General features: G+C 44.6%; 1 protein-coding gene across 1 annotated transcript in view; it reads right to left on the reverse strand.

The window, feature by feature from the left end:
- PDGFC (platelet derived growth factor C) overlaps positions 1-23,929 on the reverse strand; it is a 111,775-nt gene extending 87,846 nt beyond the window's left edge. Inside the window, exon 1 of the mRNA XM_040971320.1 lies at positions 23,367-23,929. Coding sequence (XP_040827254.1) covers positions 23,367-23,490 — 124 coding nt within the window. The 5' untranslated portion in view covers positions 23,491-23,929. The remainder of the gene's footprint in view (positions 1-23,366) is intronic.
- Between the last annotated feature and the right edge of the window lie 240 nt (positions 23,930-24,169).

The raw sequence follows: 24,169 nt of genomic DNA on the forward strand, positions 1-24,169 counted from the left end.
CTCACCAAGAACCCGTAAATGTTCTAGCCGTTTCTATTTAAGGTTAACGCCTAGTAATGAGTAAGAGAACATTAAAGCCTGGCTCAGTTCCTCATGTATTAGATATATCAAGCCAGGATTAAAGGCGACCAAATTTAGGATTGGATCAGAAATGAATGCCCATATTGCAGCATACCTCATAGTAGCAAAGTTCTGTTACAGTGTTTCAGTAATACTAACTTCATAATATTCACAATAACTTCCCCTGGTGCTACCTTGTGAAACTGCTTTTGAGTGTGTCTCTCCAACCAGCTGTATTAGTATCAGAGCAGCTTGTAAAAAAACATGACATCTTGGACCCCAGCCAAGCAAAGTAGGATCAGAATGTTTTAAAAGACTGACTTCCTTTTATTAGAAAGTCAGATTTACAGAGAGAACAAGAGACAAAGAGAAAGATCTTACATCTGCTGGTTTACTCCCCAAGTAACCGCTACAGCCAAAGCTGAGATGATCAATTTGAAGCCAGGAACCAGGAGCTTCTTCTGGATCTCCCACACAGGTGCACGGTCCCAAGGCTTGGGGCCGTCCTTGACTGCGTTCCCAGGCCACAAGCAGGGAGCTGGATGGGAAGCAGAGCAGCCGGGACACGTGCCCATATGGGAACCCGGCACATGAAAAGCAAGGCTTTTAGCCACTAGGTTATCATCCCTGGCCCAGAGTCTGAATTTTTAAATCCTGGAGAACTCAAATGATCGGTCAGATCTGCCAAGTACTGTTGTAGCTAAATGTATGTAACTGCTTTCTTTAATGATCTTCCATTGGGGAGCAAGAAGGCAGCGGGGTTGAGGAGGTACGGAATACATATGAAGGGGGCCATATTGTTGTTGATTTCCCTATATCTATTTTTTTTTCTTTTTGTCCCACTTGTTTCTAGTAAATGCTGTGTTTATACTAAGCTGTGTTGTGCAGATCAGACACTCTACAGTAGGTCTCTGTGAAGTATTTCTTGCTTTTTTCCCCTTTTCATTCTACAAATTAGAAAATTAAGCACTGGAAAAGTGTTAAGTGACAAAAAAAAATCATAGAAGCAAGCAATGGGTAAAGCAGGACGTGCAACCACATCTGAGTTTTAGGCACTAAGCTTCATTGCTTTCTGCTCTCTGGTGCTTTAACCCCAGTTTCCAGGCTTTTCTGTCAGACCCATAGGACTGTCAGAAGACTCTGGGATTTTAATATGAGTTTAGGTGTCCCCACGAGGCTGATGCATTAAAGATTTTGCTTCCCAAATCTTGCGCTCCTGGTACTAAGGGGCTTGGAGGGGCTGGAGGCATAATCCAGTTATGGCATGTATCGGTAGGATCTTCTACAGGGCAATTAGAGTGGCTCAGGCTGAGAACAGAGGCCTCAGGATCAAATCCAAGTGGCTTTGTAAGGAAGGGCGGATTCACAGCTCTCGTTTGCCAGGAGATGCTCTGTGTCACCTTGGAACAACAACAAGGACACCCAACCGCCACAGCTCATCTGATGGTGCACTATGAACCTCCACGAGAGTGAGCCAAAATAAACCTGCTTCCTTTTTAGGACAATTAACGAGGAACCTGAAGAAACATCAGACCACAGACAAAGACCCACAAAGACCCACACACGGCAGGTGTAGGCTTGCCTCCATAAAATCCACTCTGAACTCCCAATGTCTGGAAGATCTGCAAATCCCAACAGCTCTAATTGAAACTGTGTATGAACCTGATCACTTACCTACTTGGTTCCAGTCTATGCCATCACCCTGCCACGCCTTTGCTAAGTGGATCCTCTACTCAGGAGGAGGGATCATCTCTGTATAAATCCCATCAGTCATGTCCTCTCACCCTGAGCACTGCCCCACTCGTACTTTGCAGGGCACGCTCCCAACCCAGGGACCTCCTGTTGGGCCTCCCTATAAAGTTCTTCCTTCTCTTTCTAGACCTACAGCAAAGTCATCTCCTTAGGCTCCATGTGACCTAGTTCAACTGCAACAACATTGTCTGCTCCCACTCCTAACCCACAGAACTCATCATTTGCCACCCCACTTCATTTATTAACACAGTTCTCTACTTTACTCCTCTACAAACCTTAAACTCTAAGTCAGAGGTTTGTGTGTTTCATCCGTTGCTCTTATCTTCTATACACACATGAAAATTGCTCAACGTGTATCTTATCGAAAAATAAATGAGCAAGACAAATTCTAAGCATTTCTGCCTTGAAACAGACCAATCAGCAAGGTCTAAGGCAGCACGATGCTTTCTCTTGGATTAAAATTCCAAAGATTTAAAATCGAAAGGAAATTACAGCCTCCATTCTATAGATGGCAAACAATCATTCTTTTCAAAATGTATTAATAAGTCCATTAATTAAAGGGATCACCTTGTGAGTTAGAGAGGTCCCTGGCCCTTGACGTGACAGCTGAGCTCAGAGAGTGGATGCAATGACCTTGTGCAAATGAAATCGCAGGGGCGATCGACGCAGCAATTATTCATTTGGTCAGGGTGCTGGCTAAGAACTCGTCATCTTGCAAAAAAAACCTCTGCCTCTCCTTTTCTCTGTAAAATCTGCCTTTCAAATAAACATAAATAAATCTTAAAAAACAAAGAGTGTACAAAATAAGGACGTAGTTCTGATATTGGATGTGTGTGTATATATGAGAGAAAGTTAAGGATTAAGACCAGAATGTAGAATGCAGAAATAATACATCAAACCTAAAAAAAAAAAAAATTTTAAAGGAAAACTAGACAATCTCGACCGGTGCCAAATGTGGGCAGCTATCTTCCTTCTCCCCAGACGAAACTCTTAGGACTTCTGAAAGCAACATTTCACAGCAAGTGCCAAAAACAACATAGGTAATTGCTGTGATGGCTTCCCCATCCTGACTGTCGGAGTTAGCTTATTGCTTTGACTGTATCCACAGCTGGCCTGGAGGAGAAAATCAAGAGCCAACTTTAAATCTTACCCTTGAAGCGCTACCTGTAAGAATGCCATGTCCTAAGTTTCCAAAGCAAGTCTAGCCTTTCAGATGACTTCTGTTGTGAAAGTTGCAGGGCAAGAGCAGGAGGGGAGAGCTAGATTTTAAACTCCTGCATTGCTGTATTTTTACAATAGGGCCATAAAAGCAGTTTACTATCAAAAACCTAGAAAACAAGAAATGTATTTAAGGAAGGAAAATGGGAACAGCTGCTTGCCTAGTCTTCACAGATAAGATACTTCCACGGCAGAGTCTCTTATTCTAGTTTTTTTTTTTTGACACCCATGGAAACACATAAAGGTATTTCAAAATCGTATTTTCACCAGGGCTCTTCACTGAACATGAGTGTGGAGCGATTTTCCATGGGGAGACCACACAGCCCACCCGGTGAGTAATGACAGCGTTGTGCAGCTCAGCATTTCTGCAGGCAGGGTTAACCGTCTCCAGAACACCACAGACCAGTGGTAAACTCCCTGGAGGCATGTGTGTCTGACATATGAGGAAGGTGAGCACAGATTGCAGTGGTGAAGTGGAGCAGTCCCGAATTCACCCCAATACAGGCCATCCCAAAGAGAGGGAGGGGCCCGGCACGATAGCCTATTGGCAAAAGGCCTCACCTTGAACATGCCAGAATCTCATATGGGCACCAATTCTAATCCCAGCTGCCCCACTTCCCATCCAGCTCCCTGCTTGTGGCCTGGAAAAGCAGTCAAGGACAGCCCAAAGTCTTGGGACCCTGTACCTGCATGGGAGAGCTGCAAGAGGCTCCTGGCTCCTGGCTTCAGATCAGCTCAGCTTCGGCTGTTGTGGCCACTTGGGGAGTGAGTCATCAGACGGAAGATCTTCCTTTCTGTCTCTCCTCCTCTCTGTATATTTGATTTTCCAATAAAAACAAAATAAATCTTAAACAATAAAGAGAGAGAGAGAGAGGGGGGGGGGGGGCCTCTTTTGTTAAGCATCAAAAAGAGAAACACTCCAGATAGGGCTTTCTCTTATTAAGAAACTTTTGAAAGATTCATGATTATTCCTTTCAACACAAAATCATTTACATGTGTGTACAATATAGAAAATGAGCCATTAATTTTGAATAACGGAGCAAAGTTCAAAAGCATTCATTACCTTCTAAGTCTGTGAGCTCATTACTTAATATGCAAATTCATGGGGAAGAAATCTAACATTCACTCCTCTTTCCCCCTGCAGAGCAGTGATGCCATTCCAGTTGGCCACACACGTGCGTGCCCATGCACACACATACACACACACTGTCCGGACCTCAATGTTTCTTTACAATCTGGCCTCGGCAAATTATTAATGAAGGGTTAGGAGGTTACGCAAAAGCTAAGCCCAGAAGAATGTCTGTGCAAAGAAAGAACTACCTATTCAGAAGGAAGAACCGTTTGGGGAGGACTGGCAGCCGGAGAAGGAATTCGTTCTGTGCCAGGATATTTTCGATACCGTGCAGGGCCCAAATAAAATGAGTCTCAGCACTTCCCATTTCCTCACCTTGGATTCCAGCAGTACCTCTGACCTCAGGAATTAAGGGTGGCACCAAGCAGAGACAGACCTGCCTCTCTCAGCCCCTTCCCCACCCCCACGTGTAAGGACCTGCGTGACATGAGGCGGTGTTAGAGCTGGCAGAAGCTGTGACGAACTGGATGACACATTCTTTGTAACCTGCTGCTTTTGCCTTAAGGAGAAGAAGGAAGATGCCAGAAAACAAAAGGTGTCTTCCGCAGAGAGAGAGAGAGAGAGACGGGCAGCAACAAGCCCGAGCAGCCCCTGCAGGAGCCAGCACACTCTCCCTTTGCCATACAGGCTACATCACTTTGCAACTGTTTCAAAGACCGCGGTGAAGCACTCCTGAATGCAACACCCTACAGCATGCCACAGTGGCATCCATATGGGTTATTCTGAGACAAAGGCATCTGAGGATCTACGCTTGTCAGGACACCTGGTCTGTATTCACTTGCCTAAAGCTAAGCATAAATCTCCCTTTGCGAAGGTGCATAATTTACCCCTTTCCTCCACACCAAGGTGGGGAAAGTAACCGTTATCACCAGAGGCAGAGAGCTGGCCCCAGGAAGAGTCCAGATGAGCAGATCTTGCCAAAGTCTCTCTTAACTGATATTAGGGTCCCCCATAGTTTTTTTTCTGGTCATTTTTTAAAACATTTATTCGCCTCGGAGTCCCATACTCCCTTTTCTAGGTCACTTTTCCACATGTAACACCCTTTCCACAGGTGAACACAGTGTATAAAATCCCAAGTCTAATTACTTTCTTACTATGAAGCTACGGTATGTGGAAAATGTAAAATATTTTTTTAAAGTTGTATGACTCTTGGCCCTCTATAATCTACCTAAGATGTTTTATTCCTTCCTTTACAGTTTAATAAACAAGTTTAAAACAGTATTGAATTGTAAAAAAAAAAATCTTCATTATACTCACAAAAATATAGATCTCCAAAATGTTTACAGCTACTGAAACACTAAAGGACAATAAATTAATGGAATAAAAAATGAAGATATAAATTGACAGAAAAAAATCACAACTGAGTTATTAACTGATGACACTATAATAAAATCCACAGCTCACATTTTTTAAATTCACACACTGGGTTTATTTTTTAAGCAGGGAAGAAGGGAAGCACACATTCGTGTTTCATCTAACTGTACTTGTGTCTCACTTCTTGAAGGAGAAGCTTCTATCACCCGTCATGATTGACCAAGCAACATTTGAGTACCACTGCCTGTCAGACAAGGCTATAAGGCAGGACAGGTGCTGGGTTCTCAAGATAAAGAAAACGGATAAATATAACCTCTACCAACAGCAACAACAATCTCAGCTGTCACAAACCTTAGATTACAACAATGTCATACAACGAAGTTTTCTTTCTAGAAAGTAAAAACAACAACTTTAGTTTATTGCTAAATTTATTAAATTGGATTGTACCGTGTCAGCTCATTACCCCAAAAATCAATATAAGCAAATGCTTAAATAAGAATGCACAACAAAAAAGTTCTACATTTACAAGATTGAGTGTGAAACCATCAACGCCATTTTCCCTAATCACCTTTAGTCACACAAACCATGGATAATGGATGGTAAAGTTTCCCATATTTTTGTTTCTTAATGAAAAAAATCTATGGAATGTGCACTGTTCCACTATGTGACGTGCATGGGGCAGAAGTTTAGGTTTCCTAAGTGGTAATGTGGGCCAGGCGAGAAGTCAGTGAGGGTCCAGGACCTAAGAACTGTCACCGTGAAGCGGTGAGCACCACCCAGGTCCTGTCACCTTCCATGCTGAGTCAGTTTGGCTAGACATTCAACAGCCCATTCTTTATCAGGCTGCTGCCTTCCCATCAGGCATAGGACACCAGGACCCTCGCTCAGGTGTTACAGGAGCTGCAGGTACACTCCAGACTCAGCTGCCTTTGGATCTTGGAGCCGGCCTTGTCCCAAGCACCACTCCACCCTCTGAAGCAAAAATCCTCCCTCGTGAGATGGCCCGCACTCATGAGTACTTTGAGAATATACTCTCCCAGTGGCCTTAAGTAAATTCTGCTTTTCTTCCCACATGCATCTGTGGGATATTCTTACAATAGAGAAAACAAAAACTTTAATATGTTGAGACTATTCCAGCTAGAAGGGGGGAAGAAAAGGCTTTCTTAATTTGGCCAAAATCAGAGTCTGAAAATCTACACTCCATCTACTTGAAATGGATGAAATCCTTGTTTTCTGCTCAAGACTCATAAAACAAGTGCTCAAGTTAAATTTCTCTTAAGCCCACAATACACACAACAGAAAAACTTAGCAAACTCCATGCAAAAAGTTGGACGTAAAGGAACTGCCAGCAAAACACACACTTAATGAGAGGAAAAGACACATCTTCCCTCAGGAATATTCATGTGCTTCAACTTCCCTCTTTCATAAAATCGGCTCACCTCTAAGTATTAGTCACATGATCCTGTTTGGAGAGTCATGTGTTCTAATACGCACAATGAAAGTAACGATTCTGTTATTTAAAATAACAAATGCCCAGCTTGTAGCGTAAGACACTACATTTAAGGGAAAAGGATAAGTCTGCTAAATTCTAAAATCAAAAAAGGAACATGTTTTCTATAGCTCTTGCTAAATATCTAATTTTAGGAACATCCTCTTTGTATTAAAACAGAGGAAGCATGAAACAGCCAGAAACCAAGAACTTCAAATCACAGAATAATGACAGACTTGGTCAAAATTGCGGTCTAGTCACCGACATACGATACTGCCAATTTCCTTACGAAATCCAATAACTTAATCGTTGTCATTAAATCACCGAGGTAGCTATCAATATTTAGGCCCCCGTAGAAATCAAATCGAAATCCTTAAGAACATTTTAATGAAAGCTAATTTTGTTTTGTTATTGACTAAATTATTGAGAGCTTCAACGCTAAGTGTATCGATGTTTGAAGACATGAACAATTCTTCCACCTAATGTATCTTTCCCAAGCCCAAAGTCACACACAATAGTTAAAGAGCAAACCTGACAGCTAGAAGAGCACGTCAGAGATGTGCAGGCTAATTCCTTCACAAAGCCTGAGACGTTTCCTCATCGGCGAGATTCTGAACCCTAAGCACTCAATACATGAGTCAAACAACGCTGCACTGCAAACTCCAGCAGTCTTTCTCAGCTTTCTAATAATGACCAGAGATACTCGCTTGGGATTGATTATTAATCTGCACAAGATTGGAACACCCAGAGGAATGTGTATGGTAATTCTTCGTAGCACACAAATTAGACATGAAAGATGCATGAAAAATCTGCCATGTTTTTTGTTAAATTCTCAGTCATAAAAATAATTATTCTGAGAAAGATGGGACAGGGAAACTGATTTTCCTTTTTATCTATGTATTAGAGAATTATTTATCCCCCTCCTCCAAATATAAACGTTGAATTTTGCCTTTTTGAAATGAAGATGCCTTGGGCCTGGTGTGGTAGCCTAGTGGCTAAAGTCCTCGCCTTGAACGCCAGGATCCAATATGGACACCAGTTCTAATCCGGTGGTCTTGCTTCCCATCCAGCTCCTACTTGTTGCCTGGGAAAGCAGTCAATGACAGCCCAAACCTTGGGATCCTGCACCATCATGGGAGATCTGGAAGAAGCTTCTAGCTTCTGGCTTCGGATCAGCTCAGCTCTGGCGATTGCAGCTGCTTGGGAGATGAATCATCAGAAGGAAGATCTTCCTCTCTGTCTCTTCTCTGTATATCTGACTTTCCAATAAAAATAAGTAAATGTTTAAAAAAAATGAAGATGCCTAGGAAAGCACTGATAAGGTGTGATGTGCCAACAAAAACCTATGCCCAGTACTAAATCCCACCCACCCCCCAAATAAAATAACTTCTGAAGCATCTTGGATTCCCTCACTCAAATGAGAGGATTTACAAAGTCAAGCTTCATTTACCCACAAGGAAGTCACTCTTGAAAAACTTCTTTCATCCTGTAAAGGAGAAAGCCTCCTACCTTGCAGGAAACATCACCACATTCAGGCACCCATTGTTTTCAGAAACTTTGACTTGACACCGAGTGAAGTGATCTTCTCTCCAAGACTCAAAGCCTAATCATGACACCCAGCCAGAGGGAGGACAGTCCAGATGTTTTTTTTTTTTTTTTCAAGATGAGTGTCAACCAGGAATCAGGAGGAATCAGGAGAAACTCAACGATTTTAGAATGGGTTCTTAAGAATTTGTTCACATCCAAACGTCATACCCATCAGCAAAGGTAATAAGCTATTGCTATGAAATGTATGCTGCTGGCTGTTTTATATTATTTCTCACTTAAATTGCTAGACAGTACATAATAGCATTATTATAACTGAAATGACTATGTATGTTTGTCTTGTAAAAGCAGAGAAAAAAATGTACTCCCAAAAATGCTTCTGAATTTTTATGGTTCCTAAAATTCTACCAGATGGTAACACTTTAAAAAGACATAACATATGTCTCACCAAATACATATGTGTCTGGCTTTTTCCAGTGTGGTGAAATCCAGGTTCCTCTAAGATCATGAATAAGATACAAGGAGTGAAAGACTGAAGATGAACTACCAACTTAAGTTGTAACCCATGTTCAATATCAGTATTCAATGTGTTAACTTGCCCAGCTAAGCAACTGGGAAAGACAGCAGGCAAATGCCCGAAAACATTACATATAGAAACATGAAGCCATTTCTCACCCAGGCTAAATGCCATTCCTTCCAATGCAGCTTAATTTTTGAAATGAATATAAGACAGTTCACTGCCTCTCACAGACAGCAAATGCATGCAAAAATAAGTCTGGTCTGTACGCCTCCTGAATATTTATATTTCCTTACATTCATAGAGAAATATGGCCATAAACTGGTGCAATCCAGACACCAAAGTTAGATCACAGCAAGAAGTATGGTTCCAATAGCGTTGTTACGTCACAAATAGTGGCACACTGAGCATGCGCTTATTGCATGAATTTTGAGCTCCTCTCTCTCCAGGGTGTGCTTCTGTTTTGTTCACATGCCAGGACTAAGTACTGCTTGCTCATAATTATATAGGATCAGAGCTGAGAAAACAAACTTTATTTCCTAGCAAAAAAAAAAAAAAAATGCAGCCTTTGGATGACTTTTTGAAAACACTCACATTACTTTTTTTTTTTTTTCAGGGTTTTTGCCTTCTAAGGATCAATGGAGTTATCAGTAACAAAATTCCAAAGCACACACATACAAAAAAAAAAAAAAAAGAAAAACAAGCTAAAAATAAGAAAACCCATGAGTTATACCTGACGTTCACTGGGGAAAAAAGAGAAGGCATCAGTTATGAGAAGCAAACATTAATCTGTTGAAAATAGTTCTGATAATATTCTCTTCTCCATCCTGACTGCAATAAAACTTTATCCGAAAGTTCCCTGTTTGAAAATAATTTTCCTGGAAATGGTACATTTCTTTTTCGGTTGAGGAAATAACATTCTAAGCAGTCATCATTATAATTTTGCCAATCAGGAGCTTTGCACATTAATTTCACTCACTCTAAGCAGAAAGAATGAGACCTCCAAGCGAATGCCCTTTTAGTTCCTCAAAGTGAAGCCAGACATCAGTTGCGTCCTTGTTGTGAAATAAGGCATGTGACTGCTTTATAGCCGATCAATGATAATTTGCGACACCCAACGCCAACATGACCCCAGAACAGTCTGTTTTCACTTCGCTTACACGATCTGCCACCCGACAGGGTGCTTGACTAAAGATTATTGAACATTTTATTCTCTGACATTGGCCAGTCGCGAGAGATGATCATTAGCTCTCAAGCAGGTCAAGTCTGTATGAAGTCTTGCCAGTTATACTCAGTGGAGCTGACACAACACCATATGCTGATAAAATCATATTCAGAAAAAGAATGAAAATTGTAAAAAAAAAAAAATGAAAAGTAAATTTAAAATCTGATTATCCAATGGGTGTGTACTGATTTTCAATTTGGATATTTCAATATATCATTTTCCTCCCCCAAAATAATTTTTGAACACACCCATGTGTTCTCTCACACGTCCACGCCTCCTCTGGCTTCTCTTCATTTCTTGTCCTTCAAGCACCAGGTCAGAGGACAGCCTCATGAGAATCCTTTCCAGTAGAATATCCTTGGATTCCTGAGGTACCCTAAGCCTATCTCTAGGTATGTCACATCAAGGACACCAAGGACCATGTGTTGTTCGTCTGCTTCCAGGACGTGACATGGTCACCGTCACAAAGGGTATTGGATGTTTACTGGACTGTAATGACTTCCTGGGAAGGAGAGTTCTGCAGGGACAATGGCATGGCTGCAGCAGAACACAGATCCCTGTGGCTGACACACGGAAGCCAGCTCTGTGTGACCATTTGTTGGAAAGGCTGCGGAGCCCGGAGGTCACCAAGGCAGACCCACATCACCTGCAAGTCTGTAGACATGCAAACCTTAGGTCCCCTCCCTAGCCCGGCCAAAGCACAATCTGAATTTTCATGAGATGCTCAGGCCCTGTGCACATAAAATTTGTAAGTATAATCACCGATTAAGGAGCTCCTTGCCTCCCATGATTGCTTGACTGGAGTAAACTCCGTGACAGGAGGATTATCTTGGCATTAACTTCCTATAAATGACCAGCTTGGGGTGAGAGGGCATGGAAAAAGCCTAGAGCTCAGAGGATAAAAAAAGAACACAGACCCTCTTGCCACAGTGTAGGTGCTAGGTGACCAGCCCCTAACTTGGAATAGTAACAACGAGAATGCGGAAATTACAAACATCAACGTAATTATTCCACTTAAACATACAACTGTTACTATTCACCCACTGCTTCACTAGAATTCTGTGTGTGTATGCTCTACTGTGTTACACATTCTGATTGGTTGTGAAGGAATGATACTTAAGCAGAACCAAAGCTACTAGTTTTTATTTGTGTTTAGAGTGCTAGAGCAAACCTAACTGACAAATAGGACACACACTAGATACACAATAATTGCACAACAAAACTAAAACAGCAAGAGGGTCAGTGCCAGGACATCAAAGTCAGAAAGAATAGTTAATTAAGGCAAAGCACACTCTGTTAGGAACCAAATAACCAGCTTATTTACAGACCAGACATTGAGAGAGACACTAAGAGACAAGGAGAAAACTCCACTACCCAATTGTCTCCAAAAGTTTCAACCAAGCCAGATGGATGCAGGAACCAGACATTCAGTGCAGATACCCTATAAGACTGGAAGGAACCCAACGACTTGAAGCATCACTGGTGCCTTTCAGGGTATGCATCAGTTAAAAGCTGAAGTCAAGAGGCAGAGCTGGTAATCAAACTGACATACTTTACTGTGACCTGTTGTCTTAACTGTTAGGTCAAATGTCCACCCCAACATGTACATTTTCAAGGAAATGGCCAGCAACCATTATACGAATGTTGAGTATTGAGATACATCAAAGAGTCTAGTCTTTCCATTATACCTTTGTAGCCACTCCATTCTCCAGTGAGCAGGACTCATCAGAAGCAAAGAGATTAATGGCTGTCACATTTAAGGTTGGAATTATTCTAAAGGACTGGGCATCCCAGTGCCTGAATTTCTATTAGAAGTCACTCTAGAACTCAACATCAGTTAAAATTAAGTTGCAAAGCCATGGTCTAGCAGAAATTTATCCAGGGGTAGCGAAAGATTCCTCCTGTTCTCTAAAGTTCAGGGGCCACAAAAATAAATTCGTGTTTTAATCAGTACTCAAGGGCCATGGTTATCGAGCAGATTAATTTCAACTGCATGTTGCCAGTGATTACATGGGGTTTCCCATGACAGAAACATACATAATCCCTCTTGTTCCAAAGTCCAAAGCAAACAGCCCCTTTTGAGAGGATGTAATATGCACACTGGCATGGGTCCTCTTGATCAAACAACTGCTAAAAACCAAACTCGCTCCTCTAAGTTTCTACGTGGCTTTATCAGCAGCTAAGACAACAAGAAGCCCATGTAGTGCTCGAACACATCAGAGTTTCCACATCAAGGATAAAAGGAGCCTTTGGTGGCTTCACCTGGCTTTCCTGGTTGCAGGAGTCTACACTGTAAGGACATTCCTAACAATATCATGGATAAGGGACAGGCTAATGATGGTTTGCATCATTAGCTCCTCCTCCTTGCTTTCCACAGCCCCTTTTCGTGATCTCTAAAGCGACTTTCCAGTCTAAAAGGTCTTCTAATTCAGATGCAGGTGTATATTTTCAACCTACATTTTTCTATGTCACTCCCCTGTGGATAAATATTATTTACCATAGCTGATAACTGATTCCAACTTGTGTCCCTGTTCCCAGGAACGTTTTATCAACCTCACTCTTACTTTGACCTGCATTTCTGAAAAATACCATCCTCCTATATTCCTAGACTGGCCAAACCGGAAGCATACGCTTTTTAAAAACTTTTCCTCTCGTATCAATTGGACCTCTCCTTTAGTCACTAGGCTGCACTAAAATATCACTTCAGGGTCCGTCCTTCTCTGCTTTTGGGAGCCAGCACAAGCATGACCCATGCACCTCCTCTCACTTCCTCACTGTGTCAAAAATCATCTCAAAACTCACTTCCTCAAAAGTCTTTCTTCCCACTTCTCTATCGGGAGTCCTTGGCTCATCCAGCAATCATCTGAGTGTTGCTTAACGTCCTTTGGTGAGTTTGCCAACAACAACATGGGCCTTTTAAAAGACTTACCTCTTGCTACCCAAAATCAATCTTTGTGTACCATCTTATTCTCCCATAAATCCCAAAACAAACAACTAGGAAAAAAATAATAACTTCCTCTCAACCCTGCCCTCCATTCTGGAGTAACTTCATCATGTTTCCCCACAACCATTTCTGCACACCTTGCATGATGCTGAAGCTTGGCTTTTGCCCACAGTGAAGATTCCTGGCTGTTCACTACTGCTCCTGCTCCTTGATGCCCATGGTGTGGGGTGGGCATGCTCACTCCCCTCACTTCTCCCTGGCTCTCTCAGCATCCCCACCTTCAAGTTTTCCGTTTGTTTCCCCTTTGTTCCCTTCACAAACTCCTCTTCAGGCGGGATTTCCTTTTCCCTCTGAATGTATGGTTCACCCTTCAGCTATCCTCATTCTGTCTCTGTCTGTTCTACACCATTATGATCTGTAAGTTTGTGGCCTGGGTAGCTGGAACTGCAGGACTGATAAAAATGAAGCAGGAGGGCCTGGCGCAATACCATAGTGGTTAAGGTCCTCGCCTAAAACACCCTGGGGTCCAATGTGGGCGCCGGTTCTTATCCCAGCTGCCCCCTCCCCATCCAGCTGTTGTTTGTGGCCTGGCAGAGCAGTCAAGGAAGGCCCAAGGCTTTGGGAACCCTGCACCCACATGGGAGACCTGGAAGAAGCTACTGGTTCCTGGCTTTGGATTGACTCAGCTCCAGCCGTTGCAGCCACTTGAGGAGTGAACCATCGGACAGAGGACAATCTCATCTTTTGAGAACACACTTCCAGAAGCCAACAGCTCGGTATACTTTGTCTCTGCATCCTGCACAATGCCTCACACTTCTAGGCAAGCAAGAACATCACTCTGCAGCTGAGGGCTCAGCTTTGGGAGGTGGACTTGTCAGCAACCACATAAAATAGGTGAGTGGCTCCCCAGGGCACCAAGACATGAACTGTTGATTTTAAGGTCAGAAAGACTCCACTTCGATGGCACATCTTCAGATTCTTCACTAAATGAGATTATTAAGTCCTTAGTCATTCATTTAAAAAGGAAATTGCGAGCCATCATTGTCCCTTGTTCTTGAACCCCATAGAGCTGAAGCAGTTATTTCCGCTACCAAACTTCCAATAGGAATACTTAGAAGTTGTCAGTATGGTATGAAGCCATCAGGTTTTAAAACTTAGTAAGGCTCATTGATTTTTTTTTTTTTAACTAAGGGTTTCTTACACAATGACATCCCTTCAGGCCGAATGAGCTAACCATGACTGAGAGAAGTTATAGAATGAAGAAATGTTACAGTATAAACCTCAAAAATTACTTAGCTTCCTTTATTAGCTTCAATTTCCACATTTAACTGCGGCTTCCACTGGCGCACATCATGACTACTAACGAACAATGGCGCAGTTTTGTGTTCCCACCCGCTGACTCCCCATCAGTCAACCATCCTGGAGCAAACTTCACACCCAATTTCAGGAAAGATGAATCAATAACTGAATACAGCAAAGTGGATCTCCCAGAAGCAAGACAAGCTGGGACAGAACTTATTATCAACTTTCCCGGTAATACACATGAATGTCACACTAGGTCGTTATAACAGGGTTTTTATGACAAGACTGGCAAGGCTGCAGGAACTATAAATCATGGCTGCTGTTGGTTTCCATTTTACAGAGTTGTAGTTATGTCTACTCTGAAAGCCAAAACAATTACTTTACAATTAGTTTAGACATGTTGTGCCCAGAAGGAAAATTTCCATTTCAATCATCATATCTTCTGTGAATATACAACAACGCAACCCCAAATCAGGTCAGTTCTTTGCACACCTGAACTTCTAGCCGTTTTCAAAGCTGAACAGATCTGGTCATGTTAGGTCCTCTGATTTTCAGGTATGCTTTCAAAGGATTTCCATGCATTAGACCAACAAATAAACAAATGCAAAATGAGCATATAACCCCTTTCTCAAGGTGCAACAATGTTGGGATCCTATAAAACCTCCTGCGAACCCTCGATTTTGGACTGCAAATCCATCACCTAAACATCTGGTAAATGATCCAATTTGTTTACACGGCCCTGTAGCTTTTTACGGCCTTTCCATAAAGAAGTTATTACATCCATTCCCTTTATTTTGCTTGAGAGTGTTTGAATGAGCCCCAGAACCACAAACTAGTTAAACAAGCCTTGCTGAGATGGACGTGGTCTCATGTAACTCACCACTACCGAGGAAAATGTTCAGAACAATGTTTGTAGTTTGGAAACACCACACATTCCCACACACCAAAAGTATTTCCTGTGCTTTATGTAGTTTTAAATGCTCGGCAGATAGGTTTAATAAGTTCTAGTTCTCCATTTTTTTCCAAGTAAAAGTGTAGCATTTGCACTTCTTCCAGAAGCTTTGCACCTCTGAGTGTTTTTGCTGTGGTAGCTTGGCCAGTCAGCAATGACTGCAGACGAATATTGCAAGATTGCAAGGGAAACGCCAAATCCAGACAAGCTGCCTGATTTCCTGGGATGCAAACGTCAGCTCTAAAAGGAAATCCTTTAAAAGCAGTTAGTTTAATGGGGTGCCCAACCAATGCCTATTAAAAGTGATTGGTAGAGAGTAAAGATAAATTTTCCACCATCAAGAAAAAAAACTCTTTTTACTACACAGGAAAATGGCACAACTCCTAATTTTCTGTCCTTGTCTGTGGATTTAAACTTCAAACCTGTAATCTTCTCCAACAGAGATGAACAGCACTTTTTAAAAGGTCAGATTCATCAATTAGCTACCCAGAATCATCTCTCAAGAGCCTGGCCAGATTCTGACCTGGACTTCCTTGGTGATTTTGAGAAGGCTGCTTTTTCCAGGAACATTAAAAGGCAAGACCAGTTTTGACAACCAAGATGGAAAGTAAAGTAGGTTGAATCCATCGTATACTGATGCATCTGACACACACACACACACACACACACACACACACACACCTATATATGAAGTTATCAAACGCAAGTGTGCCTTATGGGTTGGTCCTGACATCACAGAAGCCATTCATTTTTCAGAGAGACCACCAGCTAGTGTTTGCTTTTGTTTATAAACGGACGAAACAGTCTTCCAAGAAGTGTACTTAACAGACACTGCTACTTACGGAATCAGAAGCATGTCCTAAAGCCCCTGGCAGTCTACAACATCAACATATTTCCAGCAGACACCTGCCCTCAGCACCTCCCCGCCTCCCCACACCCACCCCACCACCACCAGGCTATGAATTTACAGCTCTCTGGCCTCAATGCTGGCATCACCTAACTCCAGAGTGTTACCATATCCTCAGATTATAAGAAATCCACCTGACATCTGCCCTTTGAGTCTTTCACATGTTTCCATCGTGCAGTTCGAAAACACTTTGAGAGTTACTGTGTTTTTCTTATGTTCTTAAAACAATCTGCTCCTATCTTTCTCAGGTTCAAAGCACAATATATCAGAAACAGAGCCTGTGGAGTCCCCCGTTCTCTTAAACTCAGTGAAACCTTTACAGTAAGGGAACTGCATTGTAAAAAAAATGTATTCACATCTACTTACATTTGAAGCAAATGTTTCTTCTTAGTATCCTGATTGCAAACACTGATTGCTTCCATAGAAAAAAGAAATCATAAACCTGTAATGACTTCCATTTGGCATTCCTATTCATCCTAGACTTTGAATGTGTGCAGCAGTATAGGAAACAAGTAGGGGAAAATGACAAATGATATGACTGTTTAAAAAACAGATGTCCTTACAAATAGTCATCAAAAATAACTGCCAGCAACAACAGGAGATAAGCACCCCACAAGTTCAACTTCTGTTGTCAATAGTTTCTGAACTCTAAAGGGACTCCAAAGGCAGGTGCCATGGCCAGCTGGCATATTTATACATCAAAGCCAATCTCTATCTTGCAAACACTGAGGTGCTTAAAACAGTATCCACTCATGAATAAGGATTTCCTAGAATGCACAAGGTACAGCTTCAAAGGATGGCATGGGCATCGAGACAGTGTATCCACCAGAACTCAGTCATTTCAAACTCTGAAAACACACACACATACACACACAGGGCATATCTAGGACGGTGCACAGAGGGCCCAGAACAAACTTCACCTAGGGGAAGGATGCAGTGACTCACAGGAGTTAATATTCCACTGAGCTTCAAATGCATTCCCTTACAAGTGCTCAGCTGTTTTTTTTTTTTTCTGCTTCCAGTGTAATAGCTTCATTATGCTAACCCTGTGCTGCTGGGAGCTGCTTCTTTTATCACAATCTCCTGATCCCTCACCCAGTCCCATTCTGCATGCCATCCATTTTGTGAATGAAGTGTGAAAATAGCTCTTTGTTTACATAGAGAAGGCAACCTAGAGCAGTGTGGACACAGCCTTGGCTTATGTGAATGGAGCTGAGGCTGCACAGCCTACCCCACTAACCAGCCGGGAACTCCCCAATGCCTAATGACTGCAAGAAAACTCCAGCAGTAAGCAGTTAACCAAACACACATACATGTGCGTGTGCGCACACACACACAAACACACACCACAGAGTATCAGTCACTGCATATCAGCTTAGGAGAACAACTCAAAGTGAAGTCTGGGGTGGAATCGTAAATGTGAAGGCAGTTTTTATTCCATTCTGCCCCTTGTCAATGTTGCAGTGGTGCACAGCATCAGCATGTCTGAACATGCCCAGCCAGGTCACCTTGCCACTCCTCCGAGCTCTGCTCACATTCAGTCCCCTGAGAACTTCCTGTCTCACTCTTCCACACCTCAGTTCTTTCATCCCGTCTCTTTTTTGTCTCCTCTTTTTGTCCTAAGCAGACCCAGTTGACACACATCAACTTTTCTCTGAGCAAATGATTTTCTTTGAATTTCATTTTGGGACTTTATCCACCACTTGGAAGATAAAGAGCAAACAGGCAGGGAAATCAAACCACTCCAACCTCCGTGTTCCTTCCCTCTCCACCTCAGGTCAGCACAGCACTAACATGGGAGAGAAGGCTGTGCCATTCTTTAAGGGCAGAGCACCCAAAAGGCAGGGAACACATTTTTCCTTGTGGGTTCCCAGCAAATGACAGGGCTTAGTCAAGAACAGATGCTCAGAAATACATGCTGAATGCAAACAACATCCCAATAAAACTTTAGTCCACCTGACCAACTGAGGAGGAGGCACGTGGCTCTGAGTCTTGGCTGGGAGTCAGACCAAAGTCCAAACATTAAGTAGCTCTGGGACTGTCGCAAAGCTACTGAGCCGGGGACTCCTCGGTGTTTTTCCTAATACCTCACAGGAAGCTTAAAAGATAAACTGTACTCTGGCTGCAAGCACTGTTCCCATGCGGGGACCCATCAGGCACGCTCAGGCAGTGAGTCAGCATGACATACACAGATGCTCTTTCTGTGCCCCTTCAATTCCCAAGCCCATCCCCAGACAACCCTCCCAGAAAGCATCCAGACACTGTTGCTTGTATGCCCTTCCAGGTGGCACTAAAGGTTTTGGCAGTACCCAGTGGATGCAGCAGGGGTGCACACCTTACCCCAGCGCTCACCGTCAGCGCAGCTCGGGCCTGTCTGGGGATGTTCATTTTCCTCCAAGAACCAGACTGCTACTTCTGCATGGATGCCTCTCACCCCGCAACCTAGTCCACGTCCTCGCCATCGACTGGCAAAGGACTCAAGCACTATCTGAGACAGATAAGAAGTACACAAAAGTCTCTAGAAATGAAAGAAAAAAGTTAAAGAGAACAGCAAAAAGGAGAATCTAGTGATGCTCTGGTTTAGCAACAAGACAATGTCCGGGAAGCAGGGTACTCCATCACAGGAAACCAGAAATGGCTGCTTACAGCTGGCGCACGGAGTCTAATGCAAACTGCGATGACAGGGAGCGAGTTAATTCATAACATATACAATATATATTAGCCAGATTATCTGCTCTGTGTAGTTAACTCTGAGATTGTTTCCGTTAGCGTTCATGTAAACAACATTCCAGGGGCAATAGATTCCCACTTCACAACCTGCCAAACCCATAACATTCTAACATAATAAAGAAATGCTTGTATAAAACGTGTCTGAATCTGGAAAGCAAAATTCCACACACCTAACTGCCTCCCTTTCTCCTGGAAAGAAAGATAAGATAGGTTCCCTCAGGAGACGCTAGACACCATTTCACCTAAGAGTGACCTTCACAAAAAAACAAAGAAGAAGAAGAAGAAGAAGACTGCTTTTCACCCCGTGTGCTTGGTCTGTTGTATCCGCCTCCATTTCTCCCACTCCAAGGACTATGCGCTGTTGATTAGCCTGTGCGGGTTACCAGGAGTCAACCCTACCAGACGGCGCCACTGGAGAAAGTGAGGGTTCCTTGTGTCTGTTCACAACGAGCTAACAAATGAACACACTGCTCTCTGAGACTTTCCATAGCACCCTTTGCACTTGCAAAACGCCTTGTGGAGGGCACTGAATCAGATCAATGATAAAAGATGGTAGTTGAGGAGAAAAAGTAGCATTGCGTAGAACAGAGAGCTCTTCCATCACTGTAAAAAATGAACACTCGTTGCATAATGATCTTTCACTTATTCAACTTCCTCAACTGTCTCAGAGCACAGATGCGAGAGGAAGTTTAAAAAACAACACATACACACAACCTCTAAAACCACAAAAATAATTGTTCCAAAGGTCACGCGCTAAAACCTATAGACTGACTTACAGCAAAACCCCATTAGTCCTCAGAGTCCAGCTGCCCTTGGCAATTCCTCTAAACACTGTGCTTACCTGCCTTTTCAGTAGAGTTTTAAAGTTGCTGCCCAGAAAGGATGAGAGAATTGGGAGCAGTTTGTTAAATCCAGGTACACCAGGAGCAGTGGAATGGAAGCCAGAACTAAAAGAGGGCCAGAGAAAATTCATGAACACATGAGGTCATGACCAGTCTGCATGGTAGAGGATGGTGTGGGCAAAGGAAATGTACCCACAGCTGTTGTGGGAATAAAACGCAAGTGCAGAAAGCAAAGATCATAAAATGAACCCTAACCTGTGACCACATAGCCCCAACCTATCCAAAAACAGGCAAAGAACAGGAGACAAGCAACAAGCGCATGTCAGGTCTGTGTGCAGGTGGAAGTACTCTCCCAAGGACGCAAGGTAAAACTCTCACTGCTATCTATTAGGGCCTGGGCAGTAGACAAAATAAACTTTTTTTTTTCTGAATAAACACAATTCCTCCCACTCTAACTTGTTAGCAGCCTCGTGAGCTGTCATCAACCACGGCAGCCGTTCGTAGGTGAGATCTGTGCATTGACCCTTGCCCGTTTTCCCAGGTTCACACAGGAGCTATACGTGTCAGAAACCTGCCAAGTCAGTGTTATCATTCATCCTTTTTTTTTAGGTGAGACCAGATTTTTTTCTATGAAAGACCCAGAAGGTTAAGAATGAAGTGCACAAAAGCATCCAGTCATACTTGAAGCTAGGCTATCATTAGAGACAAATGGCAAGAATGGCAACCTGATGGAAGGCCACACAACAGGTGCCTGCTAACAGCTAAACGACACTGCTCTCTCAAACCTCATTCTGAATCCGTTCCTAAGCCATCTTGTGTTGCATTGGCTATTGGCAAGGCCACAGCAATCAATTTCCATTTATAACATCTTTAGGGACACTAAGTTAATATTGAATCAGAGCGGGCCTGGGAATGGACTGAGTAAACAGTGGTGGAGACTGCAAAATCCCCAAGAACAGGAGTTTCATGGGCCAGCCGGGCTTGAAAGCAGTCTCCTGTCAGCACAAGAGATTAATGTGCACATTTCCTATCTACCACTTAGAAGATGTTTCACACAGTGACACAACGAGACAGCTGAACCATCTTCTGCCCAATCTTCTCGGCCAAGATTTGTATTTGTAATGTCAAAAGTGTGTAAATGTTAAATTGATGCAGGGCAATCCAAATCAATCCTAACTCAACATGAGGGGGGAAAAAAAAACCATAGAAGGGCATGAAAAATGGTGAAGGTCCATCAAAGAACTGTCCATAGTGGTAGCTGATGCACTACACGGGCTTCCAAGCCCGGGCGGGGGTCCTCTTCGCCCACCCCGCATCCAATCTTGCACCTTGAGGGAGGATTGTCATCAACCTGAGCATGGGCGGAGGGGGAAAATAGCTCTATATTGCCCCCTAGTGCTGGCTGGTTCCTCTGCTCCTTGGAGTACAAACTACAAGGTGAGTAGCAGTTCCTCCACTTCCAGCTACTTCCTGCTGCCAGCCCTCCCAAGAGCTAAACATAGCCCAATCCTCTCTCTGCTCACAGATTAGGAAACGCCAGGCTATTTTTAGCATCATGCATCTTAGGAATGGAAATGACCCAGCCTCCAATGGCAACACAATGTGTGTGGCCCAGCGCAGTGAACTCACCTGTGAGGAGGGTGTGAGCCTACTGAGTCAAGTGGCCAATGACTGCACGCGTGGCCTCAGAGCTCTGCAGCCCATTGCAAAGCCAGGCTAGCAAGCACGTGGGTCGCACAAGAGAACTACAAGGAGGGGACAAAGAGAGGCACAGGTAGCCCAGGGGAGATGCCGGCCACGGGGCAGTAGGAGAAACAGAAGCTAGGAACACCGCACATTCCTGTCATCACAGACCAGCTTGCCTAGTCTGAGGGGATATTTCACACTGGACACTTATTTTACGGGAGGGAGAACAAAGGTTGGTCTGATCTGCTTCCTGCCTGGGTCTAGCTGGTGCTGGAGTTCTTTGATCACTTTCCGGGAGCCCTCTGCAGCTCCCGTGATTAGAGATGGATCCCTGGACTGCCCTTTGATCAGCAGCTCCAGGGGCCTGCAGGTGCCAAGCGCCATCACATTAGCAGGTTGTAAGAAGCAGCCACATTGAGGCTGACAGATAGAAGTGATACTGCGTTTTGCTGCACAAGCCACCCCCCCCCACACACACACACAAATAACGTCTTGAAGATTGCAGCGGCCCTGATCATGTGTGTTTCCTCAAAGAACACTTAAGAGTTTAAAAGCCAGAGCTTTGAAACACCACCCCAAGACGTAACGGACACAGGACACCCCAATTGGGTATTGTAGGTGCAGCCCCCTCCCCTCGCATTCTGAATGGATGACATACGCAGCAGGAAAGCACACACGTTTCTTTTCAGAGGGCAGCAAGAGGCACCGCTGGTAAACAGGGTGTTTAATATTCCAATTTTAGACAGCCTACACTCACATTGCGGTTTCATGTGCAGTATAAAATTTCTATTTACAAAGTCTACTGAAAAAAAAATGACTTCATAATGGCAGATCAAGAGAAAAAGAGTTTAGAAATTGAATGATGTAAATCATACGGAGTTCAGAGGGTAAGCAAATCACACAGCCTGGGGCCGCGCCGGCGGTATGAAAGGCGCCTTTCTCCAGCTCCGCGCAACCCCAGCCCAGGGGAACTCGCATCTCAGAGTTTTCTAAACATTTCAGGTACACTTGAAAGCTGAAAGTAATTCTCATTTCCTACGCAGGATTAAGTCGTTTCCAGCACACACAAAATAGCAGCCATTCACATGCACATACAAAAACTAGCCACCGGAAAGGTAAGGCCGCAGAGTACAAAGGCATGCTGGGGGGGGGGGGGAGGAAAAGCGAAGAAAGAAAAACTTGGAGCACGAGAGAAATACTTTCCAAATGTGCCTTGAAAGGTCCACGCCGCGGTCTCGTGACCTCAGTGCCTCTTATGCACTTGTTCATTCATTGATGCCTTGCCACCCGAGACCCCCACCAATACCTCCGACTCCCACCCAACCCCACCCTCCCAAAATCTTGAGTCAAGTCCAACGGGGGCCAAGCCTCATTCATTTCCAATTCCTTCTTAAAGGCAGCTCTTGATCTTCCGGCTGCGGCCGCGAGGGAAGCCGCCACGCGCGTTGCAACTGACGTTCGCCACCGCTCAGGGGGCCACGTCCCCTCTCCGTGGGCGCAAGGGCGCGCACGTCTGCCCCGCCACCCCGCTGCAGCTTTGTGGCACCTCGCGCAGTCGCCAAACACACACATTCTCCGCCAGCCCGTGCCAACGGGGCCAAGAGCGCGCACCGGCACCAAAAGGAGACGCGAGAGACCACGCTGGCGAGCCGGGGTACCCCTGGCGCCCACGCGCGGTGCCCACGGAACGCACACACGACGAGCGCCGCGAAGAGGGGAGAGAGGTGTGGAGGGAGGAGGGCCCGACTCACCGTTCTGCTCCTTGTTGTTGTTGCTGGAGAACTGGAATTTGCTACTCAGGTTGGACTCAGCCTGAGTCCCGGGTGTCTGGCCGGCCAGGGCAGATGTCAGCAGGAGAAGCCCGAAGAGGAGCATTTGGCTGACTGGGGCGAGAGTTCACGCACACGCACGGCGGGCACTGGGGAAGCGGCGACTCCCGAGTCTCTCTCACCGCCGCCAGGGGAGGGCCGCACTGGGGTGGAAGCGCCGCGCCTGCTCTGGCTGCAGAGAATCGCAGGGTAGTTTCCACATAATCCCATCCAAAACTTTTTCCTAGAGCCCTCTTCTGTGTCTCCAGTTTTTGAAAAGGATCAAAGCAAAACCTGGAGCTGAACCAGTTTCCCGAGGTTTAAACAAATCCTGAGCTGTGCCGAAAGTGGTGGGGGTGGGGGTGACGGCGAGGGAGGGAAAAAAAAAAAAAAAGAGGGGGGGTGGGGACGCGGGGGAAGCCGGGGGAGAGGCGAGGAGTCACCAGCAAGTGGCTGGGAGCACCTGTCAGTGTGGGGGCCGGGAACGCAGGCGAACCCTCCAGGGTCGGGCGCAGCCGGCCCCCCGAAGCCAAGTCGGCGGCTAGCACTTTGGGGATCGATAGCAAAAAGCTGCCAATCGATGCGGCGCTCCGGGCGCCCCCCCTCCTCTCCCCGCCCCACCCCCACCCCCGGAGGAGGGGGAGGGGGCAGACACCAGGCGAGGGCGCCGGAGCGGGGCAGGGGGGTCTCCGGGTCCCGGGCGCAGGGGAGCGAGGCCGCGGGGTGCTGCTCCCGGCTCGGCGGGC

Source organism: Ochotona curzoniae, unplaced genomic scaffold, assembly GCF_017591425.1.
Source record: "Ochotona curzoniae isolate NIBS_2020 unplaced genomic scaffold, NIBS_Ocur_1.0 contig_21, whole genome shotgun sequence".
Taxonomy (NCBI): domain Eukaryota; kingdom Metazoa; phylum Chordata; class Mammalia; order Lagomorpha; family Ochotonidae; genus Ochotona; species Ochotona curzoniae.